This window comes from Hippopotamus amphibius, chromosome 12 (assembly GCF_030028045.1).
Source record: "Hippopotamus amphibius kiboko isolate mHipAmp2 chromosome 12, mHipAmp2.hap2, whole genome shotgun sequence".
Taxonomy (NCBI): domain Eukaryota; kingdom Metazoa; phylum Chordata; class Mammalia; order Artiodactyla; family Hippopotamidae; genus Hippopotamus; species Hippopotamus amphibius.
The window spans coordinates 7,560,882-7,579,621 of record NC_080197.1 but is presented as its reverse complement, the minus strand read 5'-3'; the positions used below and the strand labels follow the sequence as shown (position 1 = coordinate 7,579,621).

The 18,740-nt window shown below is 41.6% G+C and overlaps 1 protein-coding gene across 2 annotated transcripts in view; it reads left to right on the top strand.

Annotated features, from left to right (window-relative positions):
- The window catches only part of DOK5 (docking protein 5), a 149,212-nt gene that overhangs the window by 97,293 nt on the left and 33,179 nt on the right, over window positions 1–18,740 (top strand). For both annotated transcript variants that reach the window (XR_009048578.1, XM_057704251.1), the window contains exon 6: window positions 10,124–10,259. Coding sequence is in view for 1 of the 2 variants with exons in the window: in XM_057704251.1 (XP_057560234.1) it covers window positions 10,124–10,259 (136 nt within the window). In the remaining variant the exon portion in view is untranslated. The remainder of the gene's footprint in view (window positions 1–10,123; window positions 10,260–18,740) is intronic.

Genomic DNA, 18,740 nt, shown 5'->3' with positions numbered 1-18,740 from the left:
TAATTGGTGAAATAACTTTTTATTGGAGAAGAAAATTGTATCCCCCTCCAATTGATGCGTTTATGGTAAAAAGGGACCATTACTCTGTTATAAATCTTTGGATATTCTCTGTTTGTCTTTTTGATGCTAAGCCACTTACTAATCCCTCATTTCTAAATATTTTGTAGAGCATATATTCATTCTTACTAGAGGAATGAAAGCAAGTTAACGAATAAAATGTACTCCCCTCTCCCTACTATGTTCAGTAGAGAAATTTGAATTCAGATGTCCTGGATCCCGCACAGTCTTGCTCAGGTGAAGTGAGAGTCTCTTCTCTTGAAAGAAAACAGAAACTACAGTTGTGCCATTTATGTGGCCATTCACTCTACATTAGCATCGATCTAAGAAATAATTTTCCATTTTTTATTTATAAATTTTCATGTATAAGTAATATTTACAATGTAACATAAATGTTGCTTGAGTGGAGGCATGTGTGAAATCAGAAGGGAAGGTCCTCTTTCTGCTCCCCAGAGTAACCTCTTTAACCATCAGCTTTAAAAGATCTTTCATTATTGCGTGTCTGTTCTCTGTCGGGCACCGCGCTAGGTGTGTGGGTGTGAACACAGACAAGACAAGGCCGTCGTAAGAAGCTTAGCTAGGTCCCCTCTTACCTCTGAGCTTCTCTGGTCTTAGCATGTGAAATTCCTAAAGGAACGGATGCCTTTCTTAGGACCTTTGGAAAAAGAAATTAGACACTCATCAATGCCTCCCGTCTTGTGGCCATCTTTTAAAAAAATTTTGGGTGTATTTTTTATTGTTTCCCAGCTTTATTGAGGTATAAATGACATATAACAGTATTTAAGTTTAAGGAGTACAGGGTGATGATTTGATACATGTATATATTGCAAAATGGTCACCACAATAAGGTTAGTTAACAGCTTCATCACCTCAGATAATTACGTTGTTTTGTGGTGAGAAACATTTAATATCTACTCTGTTAGTAACTTTCAGGTATACCATACAGTATTTTTAATTATAGTCACCGTGCTGCACATTAGATCCCCAGAAATTACTCATCTTCCAGCTGGACGTCTGTAGCCTTAGACCAACATCTCCCCTTTTCTTCCACCCCAACCCCTTGTAACCACCTTTCTACTCTCTGTTTCTATGAGTTTGGCTTTTTTTTTTAGATTCCACATATCAGTGAGATCATACAGTATTTATCCTTCTTTGTCTGACTTACTTCACGTAGCATGATGCCCTCGGGTTCCATCCATGTTGTCACAAAGACAGGACTGTCTTCTTTTTTTACAACTCAGTAATATTCCAGTGTCCGTGTATATACACACACACTACATTTTCTTTATCCGTTTATCCATCAAGGGACTTTAAGGTTATTTCCATGTCTCGGCTGTTGTGAATAATCCTGCAGTGAACATGGGGGTGCAGGTGTCTCTTTGGGACTGTGATTTCATTTCCTTTGGATATATACCCAGAAGTGGAACCGCTGCATCACTGGGAAGTTCTCTTTTTAATTTTTTGAAGAACCTCCATACCATTTTTCACAGTGGTTGCACCAATTTACATTCCCACCAAGAGTGCACAAGGATTTCCTTTTCTCTACATCCTCTCCATCACTTGTTATCTCTTGTTTTTTTCACAATATGAGGTGATATTTCATTGTGGTTTAGATTTCCCTGGTGGTTAGTTGGCGATTTGTGTGCTGTGACATCTTATTGTAGGTGATGGCCCACTAGTGTATGTGACCATTTTATATATGATAGTACCTCAGAAGTCTAGTACAGCACTAGTGAAAATGAATCATACCTTCTTTCATCACGTAGTCCCCGAGTGCACCCTGAGAGCCGGGTGTGGTTCCAAGCACTGTGTATATAGCAATAAATAAAACATACATGTGTTCTGTTGTTGTGAACCTTACTCTCTAGAGGAGAGGGGATACACACAGTAACAGACATTAAGAAAAAGTGAGATAGATGTTAGAACGTGTAAGTCCCACAGTGAAAAATAAAGATGTTCGATAGAAAGTGTCGAAGGAGGGCTGCAGGTTTAAATAGGGTGAGCAGTACTGGCTTTGCCAAGTCAGTGATGTATGAGTAAAGACCTGGAGGAGGCGAGAGAGTGAGCCACGTAGGAATCTGGAGGAAGAGCATTCCAGCCAGAAGTAGGAGGATGGGAGAAGGTGCCGAGGGGGAAGTGTATGTATCTAGAGTGTAAAGCAGAGCCAGGAGGCCGGCGAGACTGGAGCAGAAAAAGTGAGGGGGGAACAATGTATGCTAGAGCTGGAGATGCAACGGAGTCACGCCATGTGGGGCCTGATGGACGTTCTAAAGAATCTGGCTTTTAGTCTTAATCACACGGGAGCCACGGGGGCTGCATAGTTGGACGACTACACAGTTTGAAGGAACAGTCCCCAAGGCCTTTCTCACTTCTGACACCAACTGCAGGTTCAGGGGTTCCCATATCACATAAGGTTTAATCATTTGTTAGAATGACTCACAGAATTCACTGAAAGCTATGAAATCCATAGTTACAGTTTGTTACAGAGAAGGATACAGATTAACATCAGCTAAGAGAAGAAGTGCACGGGGTGGGGACCAGAGAAGTAGGTGACATGGAGCTTCTGTTACTCTTTCTCCGTGGGGCCAGGACAGCGTTACTTTCCTCGTATCAATGTGTGACAGTTGCACGGAGTGTTGCCACCCAGGGACGCTCCCCGGTCCACAGCGTTCAGAGTTTTTACTGGGGCTCCATCACACGCCTGAGGATTGGTCATTGTCTGCCCACGTGGGTGATCTCAGTCTCCAGGTCCACAGATAGCACATGACCCGAAGCTCATCCTAAATCACATTGTTACTCTTTGCCAAGTCAGGAACTCCAGGCAAACAAAAATGACCTCCCAGGAGCCCCTGGCAAAGGCCAGACCTCGTTTTGGACGAGATTAAATTCTTGAGTACACAGGGAGTGTTAAGCAAAGAGGTGACACAGTCTGACTTCTTTTTTTAAAACCACACTTTCTCTGGCTAAACCCGTTAGAATGACATCGTGGCTGCAAGGATGCTGGTAGCAGTGAGTGAACGTGGGCTTACGTGTCTTGAAGCTAAAGCGAAAAGAACGCACTGGTCAGACGTGGGTTAGGAGAGAAGGAGAGCTGTTCACGACCCCCCAGGAGCGGCTGCTGCTGCAGAGCTTCCTAAATCGGGGGCTGGGGAGCTGGGCTGACAACGATCAGACTTCAGTTTTGGACACGTTAGCATCAAGGCTCGTTCAGCGATTTCCCTCTGTTGCTAAACTGGCTTTTCGTCCCACCAGGGATTAGTAAAGCTACACAATGTTATGTTTGGGTTCGAGAGCTGTGACTAGCGCTTCATCTGCAACCCGCTCCTGATAAACTTCTACAGCGGGAGGATGAGAGAAAATGCGTCCTCGACAGAAGGATGTAGATCTGGGTCGTGGCATAACATGAGAAAGCAAAAAAGGAAGAAAAATGTGATCTTTCTTTGACTTTGCTTATATATTGAGTGATTAAGAACATGCAAGTACTAAACTGCTTGTATTCCAGCTGTGCGCTGTGACTTTGGATAGTTAATTTTTTCTCCCACAAACCTTCAAGTCCAAACAGAGCGGTCAGAATGTGCATCTGAGAAGTGAGAGTGATGATCTCTGTACACATGTAAGGGAACCGGTCTTAGGAAGCCTGGTGACATTGAAGATGAAACCACAGGAGAAGGGACAGCATGTAGTGATGCACACTCGGAACTGGGACCTTTGTCTTCATCCTGATCACGTGGCTCGGAAGCTTTACTGAGGTGCTGCTAGCAGTCCATGCCCGACACTGTGTACTTCCTGGAGCTGGAGAAATGAAACACCCGATATTCCACATCATAGTTTCTTTTTTTTTTTCAATGAAAGCTGATACTTTTCTTAAAGGGAGACTTTGTCTCCCTGAATTCATAATTCCTTTCTTAAGGAAGAGGTTCCTATTACTCTGTTTTCACATGCCCGTGAGCCTGACATCAACATTCCCCCAGCCACACGCCTTCCTTTCCCACGCATCTTTTCTTGCTTCCCCACTGCTGTCCCAGAATGCGGTCACCCACGTTTCCTTCCGGGTAGAGATGTGGTTGTGCCTCCCTCGTGAAGTTTTCCCCGAGAGCCCCGTCCTCATTGGCTTTCACATTTTAAAGGGTTCAAATAACAATAACCAATCCTAATTAAATGTTGACTTGATGTCAGGTCCTTTGCTAAATATAACGCACGATTTCCCACCACTCTCTGAGGTTTGGGTGGGCTTATTACTCACATTTGAAATATGAGGCCGCTGAGCCTTCAAGAGGTCAAGGAACTTGCCCAAGGTCATGATTCCAACATCCAAGGGCGCTGGGATGGAGACGTCCTGTCTCCCACACCACCCAGAGAAGGAGTCTGCAAACTGCTCCTGTATTTCCCAAAATGTGAGATGACTTTCGGTGATAGAGACATAGCATTAAATGAATGTGACTCTTACTGTGATGAAGTCATTTTCTTTTCAATTACCTTTCTGATCTCTGATTAAATTATAAAGAAACATTTCAGCGGGGTGCTGGCATGTCTTAAACATTGGGAACCTTCTAACACTTTCTGATTTACCTGTGTTACTGAGAAGTAAGCTAACTTCCAGCTCGGATCTTTGACAAGGGGACCTGGACCGAATTTATTGACTTACTGTGTTTTCATTGTATTTATGTTCAAGTCTGCTTTCAATTTACAGCAGAGCACACTGGCTTATGATAGCTGATCTGATAATTCCATTTACAACACATTTGTTTAAGAGGGAAGAAAAGCGAGTTGATTAAAAATATTAAATAGGTGACACAAAGGTTTGACAAACAAAAGTTGTGTGGGGATGACCAATGTTCACAGAGCTGTCCCCTGTGCAGAAGCCTGGGTGGTACCTCCCCTGGGATCTCACATTTATTCCATATCTTGCCCTACGGGTTGCAGCAAAGGCCAGGCGGACAGTCTCAGCTGACAGCCTAGATTGGCCTGATCTCCAGCTGATACATAGACACACACACACACACACACACACACACGGCACTAGCAGAGTCAACCACCACCTCTTCTCAAGTTGAGGTCAACCAGGCAGCGATGCCAGTGATTGGAACACGTAGGACAAAGCAGAACCTCCAGTACAGGGTGTGCTCTCTACCCCAGTCTCAGTTCAGTCTGCAGTGAGGCAACCTCTGATGAACCCAGAAGCTGCCTGTGTGTACAACCTCAGTACCATTTAAGCATGTGTCAGATGCTCCCTCATCCCCTTCGTTTAGGTCTATTTCAGTGATTCTCAGCTGGGGGCATTTTGCCACCGAAGGGACACTTATCAGTGTCACAAGTAGGGGATGCTACTGGCATCCAGTGCGTAGAAACCAGAGATGCTGCTAAACACCCTACAATGCACAGGGCAGCCCCTACAACGAAGGATGATCTGGCATCTAAGTATTGCTCATAGTAATTTTACCAGTGGAGAGAACCCCTGTTCTGGATTACGAGCTCCTAACAGACCCCTCCCCAGATTTTTCTTCATGATGGAGCTACTAGATCTCATGTGGCTAGGCCTCTTGTTTACTTACTTTTGCATTTCTATGTGTGTGTTTTCTTTGGCATTGCCGGAGGCACAGGTCGGGGAGGGGTCCTACTCCATTTGTTCATCTCATATTCACAGGCAGAAGAATATCAACATTCTGCAGGCTTTTTGCTCCTAGTTTTGTGTCGCTCTCTGCAAGGTGTTTCTGATTTGTTTCTGTCAGGTTTTCTGCTGACTCATTTTCCTTTTTGCTGTCTAACGCAAACCCACCTCTCTTCCCAAATATACCTTTCCTTTCTTGATTGATCTTCTTACGGCTCACTCCACCATTATATTATTTTTGAACCCATTCACATATGTAGAACTTGTCCAACCAAGTAAATTGTAAACTCCTCAAAGAAAAAGCCTCTGCCCTTACCTTTGTTTACACCCATCGCAGCCACTATTATGATTTGCCTAAGGTTAGGGTGACAAGTACCGTATTCTTTTCATTATAATATACAGTATAATTGTAAATGTAAAAAATCAGTGCTGATCTAATAACCACTATGACAGGGATGGAGAGAAGAAAAGATTATCTTAAATATACATGTTGAGGGTGAGATACATCCTGCTTTTGGCAATGTTTAAATATTCTAAACATAAACACATACAGATGTACGCACACACATGCACAAAATACATCTTGAAAGTGAGGAACTGTGAAGTCGATTGACTTCCTGATTTCATAAGTTTACTTATTAATACTGTCCCCTGTGAGCTCACTTATTTTTGGTCCTCATAATGTCAGTTCCATTAGTATCTTTCTAACAAAATGTGTCATATCTAATACTTTCAATAAATCTAGGTGATAGTTACTATCGTATTTATTTTACAGATGGAAATGCAGGCTTAGAGAGGTTAACCTGCATGTACCAGGTCACTAAGCTGGTAAGGGGCAGTCCTGGCCAGGCACCCTGGAGCCCAAGTCTGTACCTTTACCAAGCCTCTTATTCTTCGCTGCCCTGATACATGCTTACTTTGTGCAAGAATGAATGAATGAGTTTTCCAGTACTTTCTGAGCTCTTGGATTTCTTACAGATTCTTAACCAAGTGTATAATCAATGGTTTGGAGTGACAGGCATATCATTTAGACAAAGTAATTATTGAGAAATTCAAAGCTATAAGTGCATCTATATGGCCGCAGTGTTCCTATATCCAAACGCTTATCTTTACAAAGGACATAGGAAGGGCCCGACTTAAACTCGTTATTTTACATTTCTGGGTTTCCATTCACTGGTTCTGTTAGCATAAGGCCATCAGGAAAGCATCTTGGAGCATTTGGGACAGCTTTGGATGCTCTCTGAAGTGTCCAAGGTAAAAGTCAGTGAGTAAGGAGAAAGAAAGGAATCTGACCATTAAAAGTCCAAACTTGTGTATTTGCAAGTCTGCGATGCATAAACCCATTAGAACATCTTTGCTTTGTGTTGTGTTTTCTTCTGAGATGTGAAGCAGACGTTGCTGTGTTAGGTTATGTAAGACCATTACCCCTTTGATGTGCTTTTCTTTTGACTTCCTTTCCTTTCCTTTTTTTTTTCCTGTTTTCTTCTTACTTGCCTTGGGAAATTGGCCCATTAAATTATTTTGCCGAAGGCCTCTAGTAACGTTTTTAATGGGTGATAAAGCTGCTTAGGAAACAGCACCAAACAAATCTGTTGGGTTGGGGGAGGGGTGTGAGTGAAACAAAAGAACTCCTGGGTAAAGGTTGGAAGAGACCACATGAAAGAGCATCTGAGGTCGATTTTAATTAATTATCCACACTTTCTGGGTCATACTGTTCCACTGAAGGGCATGTGCCTTTGATATGTCCTAGTAATGCAAACCAAAGGCCTAATTTCTGTTCTATATGAAGCTCTTTAGTGCATTTTTGTCCCTTTGATGCAAACTGGTGGCCTGCTGGCCAGATCTGGTCCATAGAGGCATTTTGAACCCAACAGCTTGAAAAAAATAGAAAAGGTTGCCAACATTAAAAATTCAGGTTATTTCCTATAAAAATCAAGATTTCTGGTTTTTCTTAAACAATCAGAAGTGTAACTACATTGGGCTTATATTTCCCCACGTAAATGTGACCAGGGTTGACTGGCGGCTGGTGTCAACTAGCTGCACTCCTTCTGTGTGGCTCTGTGTTGTAGGGGGTCAGAGCATCTTTATCCATTCACGTTCTTTGTCTCAGTGCTGATGGAATTTGAAGTTGTGACTCTGGTCCTTTCTGTAAGTGGTAAGTGGGGTGTGTGTGTGTGCGTGTGTGTGTGTGTGCGTGTGTGTGTGTGTGTCTTTCAGATCTTTAGGTGGAGGCAAGGAAAGTTTGTGTACTTTCAGGAAGAATACTTTATATTCTGGTTGTTTTGATTTTGTTTTTGATCACAGTAATTATTTAGAGTCAAATGCCATTAAAGGATGGCTGTGGATTCATTATGTTAATCAAAAGCAGACATTGGATAAAAGAGTGATTTTCAAAAAGTAGGTCTCACCAATTAGTGAGGCATAACATAAATTAAGCACTTCATCACTGGTATTAAAAATAGAATAGAAAATATCAACATGTTATAAGTTGATAGATAAATAGATGGCTAAATGATAGATAAATAGATCAACAGATGTACTAGGTCACAATCTAAACTATATGTATTTACTCTGAGTTGCACTTACAAAAACCTGAAAAGCCGCTAGATAGTCAAGTTTTAGAAACACAGTTGCACGGTTTGCTATGAATCAATCATCCCACAAATGTTTCCCAGTAACAGGTACCTTCATCCTTTCTGGAAGCAAGGTTGGCATCTAAGTAAGTAAATATATAATGACCTCTGCCCTAGAGGGAACAGAAGGCCACTTCTTCCTCTTAAAGGATTGGTTGAGGTTACCTTCCTCTTAACATATATTTCCATATTTGATGGAAAACAAAGAGGTGTGAAAAGAATTAAAACCTTGCAGAATTAAGTGCCAAGTAGCAGAGTCAAATTTGTACGGTGGATCAAATAAAGAGAGGATAGCACTGACAGCTGAAGTATTTTAGGACGTCTTCAGGAAGGAAATGGGACTTGAGTAAAAATGCTTTGAATTTTAGTTTTTAGTTCTTGCTTGGATTAGAATGACTTAATAATTAAAATCACATGATCAACCTTGTAAGCTAGTTCTTTATGTTAGCTTGTTGAAAGAGCCTTCTTTTTTCTCTCTATTCTTACATGGTCCATATTAGTGAAATTCAAGCTAGGCAGGTTTTGACCAATTAAAATACTCCATGCTATATATGCTGAAAACTGCCATATGGCTGTGGTATTGAGCCAACTGTGGAAAATTAGATAAGGATAAATCTTCCTTTTTTTGCATTAATTGCACAGACTGGAATAGTAGTTTGGGTTGAAAATTTGCTTGGTTTCCATGCTGTGTTAAAAAGTTCTTCAGATGTGAGCCTCTAGATGTGACCAAAACTCAGGCTTTAAGGCCAGTATTCAGTTTTTCAGCAAGAGATTCTGAGATGGAAGGAGTGGAATTGTGTCTTAGAATAATTAGGTATTAATAACTGTAAATAATGTAATAATTAAATACTGTTCTTTAAAACAGAAACAACCTCTTAGTTTACTGTTCATATATGTATGTATCAAAACCAGAACTTTAAAAAATACCCTTTTAAAAATTATCCTTGATAATATGATTTTGTGCCAAGTCTTTCAAAATATTTAGAGTAATTAAATATATTTATGAATTATATACACCGCGCCATACATATATACACATATATGTGTGTGTGTGTATAGTATTTAAAACACATTTATTTTGTTCTTGCCCAATTATTTGTACCAATCTTCCCTTATTAATATAATTCATTTTTTTAACAGTCTGAAGTAGAAACGACCCTCCTCTTAAACCTTACCATTAATGATGCAACCCATATACCTTTCCTTGCGTAACTCCTGTTCCACACATTAATTCAGAACAGTTATATTCATTAAAAAACAACAACAACAACAAAACTCCTGCATTTGCTTCATCACATTGAGTGAACAGCTGGAGTAAAATTTGATCTGTGCTCTTGGAAAGCACAGTTGATTTCAGAAGTGAAATCATTCTTCAAGCCATTGTCTGTAAGGAAGGTCAGGGCAGAATCTGAGAGTCCCAGAATCCTCCCTTCTCCTCTGAGCTGAACTGGCACTGTTTCCGGTGAGTTTCTGATTCGGGGACTGTGGTGGGAAGGCATCTGCTCAGGTGTCCTCTTTGAGAGTCATACGGGAAGCAGAGAGATGATACTGAGAATCCAGAAACAGCTTTTTAAATTAACCTTCTATAAGAAAACCTTCAGGACAAACAACTTGGGCATCGTGTTGGCTTAGAGTGATTGGTTTCTTGCCCATATTAATAACAATTCATCGAACACTTTGATTCTAGTTAACTGTTTAGCACAGGTGAACAAGAATCCTAATCTCACACAAAATAAAGGAGCTTGATCTTGGACTGTTCTTGGCTCTTGGTGCATTAAACTTGTAGGAGCTGGTTTTCAGAAGCTCTCTGTCTTTGTTTTCACAGGATGTGTGAGACTGGTGAAGGGCTGTTTATCTTTCAAACGCGAGATGGGGAGGCCATCTACCAGAAAGTCCACTCTGCTGCCTTGGCCATAGCCGAGCAGCACGAACGCTTGCTGCAGAGCGTGAAAAATTCAATGGTACGTTTGGAATTTCTTGCCTATGACCCAGTGTGCGCCGCTGCAGAATGCAGTCTTGGAATCTTTGTGCCGAAAATACGGTCAGTATTTTTTTTGGGCAGATGATGTACTCTAGTACTCGGCAGTGCATTGCTTGGATTAAATGCCATCCTTGGAAAGCTCCAAAAGGCCAACTGGTAACATGGTAACCACACACCCCCTCATCATCTGCTTATCCACTTTGTGCCTCAGTGGTTACGTGTGTGTTTCATCCGTGTGGGCTCCTACAACAAAATACCGTAGACGGAGTACATTATAAAAAAAAAATGTACTTATTTCTCATGAGGAGGCTGGGAAGTCCCAGATCAAGGTGCCTGTGGATGCTGGTGGGGCCCACTTCCTGGTTCACAGATGGCTGTCTTTTTAATGTGTCTCATATGGCAGAAGGGGTGAGAGGTTTCTCTGGGGTCTCTTTTATAAGAGCAGTAATGCCATTCATGAGGGCTCTGCCCTCATGACCTAAGCACCTCCCACAGGTCCTGCCTTCTAATACCATCACTTTGGGGGTTAAGATTTGAACATACGAATTTGGGGGTGGGGGACACAGTATTCAGTGCATTGCAGTGTGTATGTGTGTACATTCAAATCAACTTGGATGAGTATGGACAACTATAGACACAACTATGTGGGTTATGTACCTCTGGATGTATATATAACTGTCATGATAAATGTCAACAGTGATCAGAGAGAAAATATACGTGGGAGAAGAGGCTGAGAGGAAACTGGGGTGAAATGTCAAAAGCTCAAGACATGAGAGACGTGAGACAGCTGTTGACATGAGATCGTGGTTTCTGTGTAGGAGAGTTCTTGATTTTTTCCAGATAAGTCAAGAATTTGAGTTTGTATATAGGATCTTCCCATTTGTAACTGCTGGAAATTAATTCCAGATGAAACCAACAACAAAAAAACAGTAACACTCTGTGGGACAAAGAAAACCTATCCGTAAGACTCCATTCTGCCCATAGCCGTGCATTTGCCGTCTCTAGTGGATAAACCTTCATAGTCATTGATGTATAAAGACACCGCAAACACAAGTACAGATGAGCATGTGTAAATGCAGTCTCAGAACACCTACTCTGTCCATTGCTTGGTGCCAGGGACTGTGCATTGTTCAGAGAAGCATGATTCATGAGTTTCTCCTTTAAGAAGAGTAAATTTACAAACTGAAATGAATGTACAACAGTTAGATAATGCAAATCATGCAGTGTGGCTGCAAATACTTACATAGGGATTCACATCTGGAAAGAAATCTGCAAAACCAAAAGGAACTGGGTTGTCATGGTAAGCTTAGGGCCATTTGAAAATTTATGATTTAACCATGTGGGGTGGTTGGATTTAAAGAAGGGAAAAGCATGCCAGTAATGTGATCTGTCCCAAAGCAGCCCCAGATTATTCCCAAATGGCTTACGCATGCAGTGGTCTGGAATTTTAGAGCAGGGATCAGCAAAACTTCAGTAAAGCGTGAGATAGTAATATTTTAGGCTTTGTGGACTAAGATGGTCTCTGCTGAAAGTCTTTAACTCTGCCTTTGTGGAGCGAAAGCGAGCATAGGTAATATGGAATCAAGTGGATATGGCTGTGTTCCAAAGGAACATTTATTAATGGACACTGAAATGCAGATTTCATGTAATTTTCACACATCATGAAATACTCTTCTGATTTTTTCCCCAACCATTTAGTTCAGAAAGAACTAATATAGTCTTCATATCCATTTCCCCATATGCTTCCCAATTCTGGATATTGAAATAGAGACAGATAAGAGATAGATAAGTGCATGGATGGATGGATGGATGGAAGGAAGGAAGGAAGGAAAGAGAGAGAGAAAGAAAGAAAAAGAGAGCGAGAAAGAAAGGGAAAGAAAGAAAAAGAAAGAGAAAAAGAAAGGGAGAAGAATTCAAGTCATTTTGAAGTTACAGGGCAACATGTCACTGCATTAAAATTGTAAGCTACACAAGATGCTTTTAAATGTCTGAAGAATTTTTTTTAAGATTACCTTTTGGTAAAGCCATCAATTAGCATAAATTGTTATGCACTTGAAAGGCAGGTTCTGCACACGCATGTTTTTCCGTTTACAACCTCCTCATTACTTCCACTAAAAATTAATCAGGAGTATGAGTAATTTGTTCAGATCATCCCTTTGCAAATTTAACTGGAATATAATGTTGTTTGCTCTTAATTTGCTGTATGCTTAACAAGCTCTATAAAATGAATATGATTTTAAAAGTAAAAACATTCTGTTTTAGATGGAAATGAGTAAGCTTCGAAATGGGATCTGAATCTCAAGGAAGTTAAACTGAAGATTGTGAAATGCTTAAAAATCAACATCCTTGAATCGATCTCTGATTCGAGGAGAAGAGAGATACTGTGCTAAAATGAAACATGTGAAGATGATACAACAGCCCCCAAGTTACAGTTTTTCATTTTCTGATCACTGGGAGTAGGTCCACACAGATTGGCTATGTTCTCAACTAGGATTGCCTTTATGTCACTACTGGCTTGCTTCTCTGGGATGGTCAAGGTCATAAATGGAGAAAGATGGTGAAGCTAAACTCTTTTTAGGAAGCCCTAGCCCACTGTTAGCTGCCTCTAACTCCCCAGGCAGAATGCTTCACCATGGGATGTATGACAGCTTGAAGTTGCAGCCTTGAGTGAATGGCTGTGAATCAGACTTATGACCCTGAATCCCAGAAGTCATCAAGAAGAGACGTGTGGGTTGGATGATAATAATAATTTTTATTTTATCATTATCATTATTGTTATTACTGTGATAGGCTGAACAAATGGCTCCCTGAAGATCTTGCACATCTTAATCCCTGGAACCTTTGAGCATTACCTTACATGGCAGAAGGGACTTTGCAGATGTGATTAAGTTAAAGCTCTTGAAATGGGGAGATAGCCCTGGATTATCTGGGTGGGCCCAGTGTCGTCACAAGGTCTTTATAAGAAGGAAACGAGAGGGGTTAGAGCCAGGCAGAAGGTGATGTGACAGTGGAAGCAGAGGGACAGACAGAGATTTGAAGAGTCTGTGCCGATGGTTTTGAAGGTAGAAAGAGATGTGACCCAAAGGATGTAGGTGGCCTCTAGAAATTGGAAAAAGCAAGGAAACAGATTCTCCCCTGGAACCTCCAAAAGGAATCAGCCCAGCTGCCACCTTGACTGTAGACCAGTGATTCTGATTTCAGACTTCCGGCCTCACTGCTTTTCGAAAAATTCCAAATTAATGGCTGACGTTTAAAAGTTAAGAGGTTTCACATAAAACTCAGATTTCTGTATTATCTTGAAAAGTGAAAACATCACACTGATCTCACACCTCCACGTGGTAACCATCAGATACTCCCGGTCGTGCCTTCTGTCTTTAGGTAGAATGGGGATACTCAGTTCTCCTCAGTCCCTACCACTCTCTTTTGTCACTCAGCAAGTGGTCCTTCTCTGGGTGTTTGCTCCCCATGCTGTGGCCAGTTGATGTCGTGCCCATGTTACTACATGTAATAGTTTTCCGTTGTCATGTAACAAAGTGCCACAAACTGTGCACCCTAAAACAACACAGATACATTATCACAGAGGTGCCGTGGGTCAAGAATCTTAGCATGGCTCGCTTGGGCCCCCAGCTTCAGAGTCTCACAAGGCTGAGATGCTCTAGCCTCAGCTCAAGGTTAGAATGGGGAAAGACCCACTCATAAGCTCATGGTGGTGGTTGGTGAAAGTTAGGATCAAGGGTCTCAGTTTCTTGTTGGCTAGTGGATGGAGGCCACCCTTAGCTCCCAGGGGCCACCCTCAGTTCCTTGCCACATGGGCCTTCCCACTTGCTTCATCAAAGCCAGCAAGAAAGACTCTCCTTGCAAAATGAGGGCCACAATCCTGTGTATCCCAATCATGGTCGTGACAGCCCATCACCCTGTCATAGGCTATTGGTTGGAAGCAAGTCACAAGTCCTTCCTACCATCAAGGGCATGCACACCTGGAGGAGGAGATCATGGGGGCTACCTTAGTGTCTGTCCCCATACCATGCAGACTTCTGGAATAATGTTTATTTAGTGCTTTGATCTTACCTTTTAAGTGTGTTTCCTACTTTATGGTGTTTTGCTGTGGATGCCGTTTATTTATGACACATCTGCTGAATGCCAGGCTCTTTAGTAACAACAGCCATACCACTTATTGAGCCAGACACTTCACTCACTTTTTCTCTAATCACCACGATATCTCTGGGAGGTGGGTTCATTCATTCATTCTCATTCATTTGTTCATTCAGAAATGTTTATTGAGGACATAATAGGCTGTCATGTGCTCTAGGGTATAGCAGTACTTGACAGGTAAAGCTCATGCTCCCATGGGGCTTATCGTTCAAGGGAGTATTATTGATGACCCTTGACCTGGAAGGAATCACTCTCCAGCTCTTATAGATGAGAAAACATACACTCTCAGAGGTTAAGTCACTTGCCCGCAGCTATAGAGCTCATTGCTGTTGGGGCCAGGATTTCAGGATCATTTTATTTGGTTCTTAAAACTCTACCTCTGGCCACAGTGCCTTACTCCCTAGAAGGGCTTTAAAGCCCTTCTGTTTCTCTTGTATCCGCACTGAGAACTGTCTTAGTGTTTTCGAATTATCCTGACTCTCAGAGTACCTTTCAGAAATACATATCAACTCAGAGTATACCTTAAAAAATCACTGTTACGGGAAATCCCGTTTCTTTTGGTACTTTTGGCACCGGATAGTAATCGTGTTTCTCCTAATTCTTCCCCCACCTCCTCTCTTTTTATGTTCAGTGTATTACGATTCACTCTAAAGAGGGTGTAGACGAGGCTGGCAGGCCTGGGGTATTAGGGGAAGGACTCACTGTTGAATGAGATGGAGCGGCAGGGACTCTTTGGCCCACGAGCTGCCAGCTGCCTCTCTGGAGCAGCTACAGGGAAACTCCGCGGGGACAGTTTGGGACTCCCCCGAGCAGCCAGCTATTTTTGCCACCTTGGAGATTGGTGTCTATGACAGAGTCTAATTTTGGAACAAGGAGTGGCAGTGTGTGGGATGTTCCTCATTCCATGACCGAGCCTGTCATTTTTAGAATTTCCTTCAAGGCGAGAGTGACAAGGTGGAGAATGACGGCAATTGAGCAGCTCCCTCGGGGGCTGCAGGGCCAGGCTCCACTGGGGGTGACATTCAGATCCCAGTGTGATGTCCCCCCATCCTTTGCAGCCCTGACTGTGCTCCCAGGTGTAAGAGTTTAATCTCAACTGTTTCTGGGTCCCCTCATGTTTTGTTTGTTTAATTGATAGATTTACTTCCAGACATGGTTTTGCAAAAGAAATTTGTTAATGAATTTGTAGAATTCAAGAGGAGCTCTTCTGCAAACCAAAGTAACTTATATTCAACCTAATTAAAAAAACCATAGTCTACACTTCTTTTTAAATATAGAGGGCATCAAAGAAACCACAGAATCAATTTCAGAACGACTCAGACTGAAAAAGACCCATGCCTGCTGGGATTTACTGTGTAAACACCCTTCTTACAACTCTGTCCCCACCCCTCCATCTACAAAAAATCAGTTTTTACCTCTTTTTCTGTGTATAGGCTCTGGTTAATTGGGTTAACTTACAAATTTTTTTTTTTTTCTTAGTGTACTACTTAAAGCAGTTAACTTTTTTTCCACTCCTGAATTAAACCCTTTTTATATCTTGGTATATTAATTATAATTCAAAAAGCTTTTATTGAACATCTGTCTACTGCTTGCAAAGTAGACCTTAAAGAGAACGTAAAATAAGGTGTAAAAAAATTTTGTTGCCTCTTTAAAGGAGCTTGAAATTTAGATAGACAGTTATGATTTAAACCCCTCAAAACACGCCACAGTGTAATCCTGTGATTCAATTTGCTATGGTCCTTTTAGAGGGCAGTTTGTCCCTATTGATCAAAATTCATTTCACACACGTCTTTACACAGCAATGGTACTTCTAGGAATTTACTCTAAGATGCACTAGCAGAAGCAAAGATGATGTGGACATAAACTGAGGGAGTCAGCCTTTTTTTTTTTACATTTCGCTATTTTACAAACATTTGCTGAGCCCTGCTGTCCACGAGGTGCTGGGGAGGTGACTGACGAGGATAAAGTTCCCATTCTTGGATCGCTTGTGTGTAATAGAGATTTCACTCAAAGGGGGTAATTAGATAAATTATGGTACATGAGGTAACAACTAAATAGGGTCACACTTGGTAATATCAAAGGTGTGTGAAACACATGGATGAGGAGGAGGCAGGACAATAGGCAGAGTCTGACACGCTCACACTCACACACTCACACTCACACTCACACGTGCTTTGTCAGCACAGAGAGGGAACTAGCAGCGGGATACAGATGTACCGGGTAATGCTGGTTACCTTTGGGGAGCTGAAGGGTGGTTTGAGGGCTGGGGAAGGGGCTTTTATATTTCACTGTATGCCTTTTTCTAACATCAGTTTTTTTAAACCGTGGCTACGTAATTATATTTATAGGAACAGACACAGTAGTTGAACTTATGGCGTTTGGCCAACTGAATGGATATGCTGGTGAGAAAAAGGAAGGATTCTCCCATTTGAATGCATAAAAGAGCATGATAAGAAAGATGTGTGACAGCTTGGTAGGGAAGTTTTCTGGTGCTAGAAATGGGGCTCCATCAAGGGATGAGCTCATCTTTTTGGAGAAGTTTGTGCCTGAGCTGAGTTTTCGGATGAACCAGAGTTAGCTGTGGGCTCCTGTGACTGTGGCTGCTGGCGATGGTAATGATTCTGACATTCACAGAGAACTTACTACATGCCAGGCATCCGCCGAGCACTAGACATGAACCAACATTTCATCTTCAGCGTGACTCCATTGATGGGGGCACTGTCACCCCATTTTTACAAGCTAAGGAGTTTGAAGTGTGGACACACAGCTCAAAATGGTGGAGCCAAGATGTAAATCCAGGTGTTGCTGGCTCCAGTGTCCACAGGTTAGCTACTGGGCTCTACTTACTCAGCTACAATTAAATTAATTTTTTTCTCTGAATTCCTTTATTTAAAGATAGAACACAGCCATTCGAAATCATGGAACACAATATCAACACAGAATGAAGTTGGGGAATTGAATTGTTATATTTCGTTTCTATTAATAAATATCTTAAAAGGAGCAGATGTAGATTTTAAGATTTATTAAGACTCTAATGATATAAGTAACTAAGAGTTTCTAAGTTAAGAGTGATGCTGCTTGATTTTCAGGTTGAAAGATAATAATAACCTATATAGTTTAGTTAGATGGCAGCAAATACAAAAGCATCTTTTGAGCTGTATAGTATATATTATATAGTATATAATAGTACATAGTATAAAGTCAAAACACTCTTCATGAATTCATAAGAAATTAAAAGAGGCTAAGTGTTATTAACCTATGCTTACTAATAGACAATTAAGAAAGGCTAAACTATTTCCTTGAACAGGATAAATGCAGATGCAACTCAGGCTTCTTCCTTAAATTTGCTGTGACTTTTGTTCCTGTATATTTGGGAGGAACTGTCATTTGCTGAGTCTCTTAAAACAACCAACAAGGTGCAGTGGTACATTTTAATGATCCTTTCACCTAGTTATTAAATGCTGCGGACTTCATACAATATCTCCCCGGAGCTGTAAGCTCCTGTAACCTTTCCATGGTCATTATTTAGCTGGTGGCTGTGCCTCTATGGGAAAAGGAGACAAACTGAATATGGCTCACAGGTTGTAGCTTTGTTTATAAGCTCTAAAACTAATATTAATCTTTAAAACGGGGGCTCCAGAAGTAGGCAGTAAACTGAAAGCATGTTGGTGGCAAGATAGCAGGCCATGATGTGAACCTAAAATGTTCATTTGAGAGCAGAGGACGCACCTGGTCGACTGGATGGGCAGTGCTGAGCAAGACGGTTTTCCCAAGGTCACTCATGGCAGCAGACAGACGGGAATGATGATGGGGACTGAGAGATGAATGGAATCAGTTCAATACTGTTTTAAATCTATTTCGAGAAGATAGGGAATGAGTGATTTATCTATTTCCACCAAGAGTTGGCAAACATTTTCTGAAAAGGGCCAGATGGTAAATATTGTAGGTTTCGGGGGCCAGGTATGGTTGCTGCTCCTGCTTGTTTTTTGCTGCCTTACCTTCTCCCCAGTTCCCTCCCCCCCCCCCCCCACCCGCAACACACACACACTTCTTCCTCCTCTTCTTTTTTACTTTAAAAATGTAAAAACCATCGTTAGTTCTGGGCCATACAACACAGGCTGCCAGGATTTGGCCTGCACAGACCCCCACTCTACACCCTGGTTTTTAGTCATTAGATACAACCAGTCTCTCCCTTCCAAGCCACGTGGATTCACTTTTTTCTCCTAGGAGTTTGCCAAAGGAAAAAGCAGTAACCTCAAATACCTAGCAGTAAAATCAGCAGCCACTTATGATTTTAACCAGATTCAGT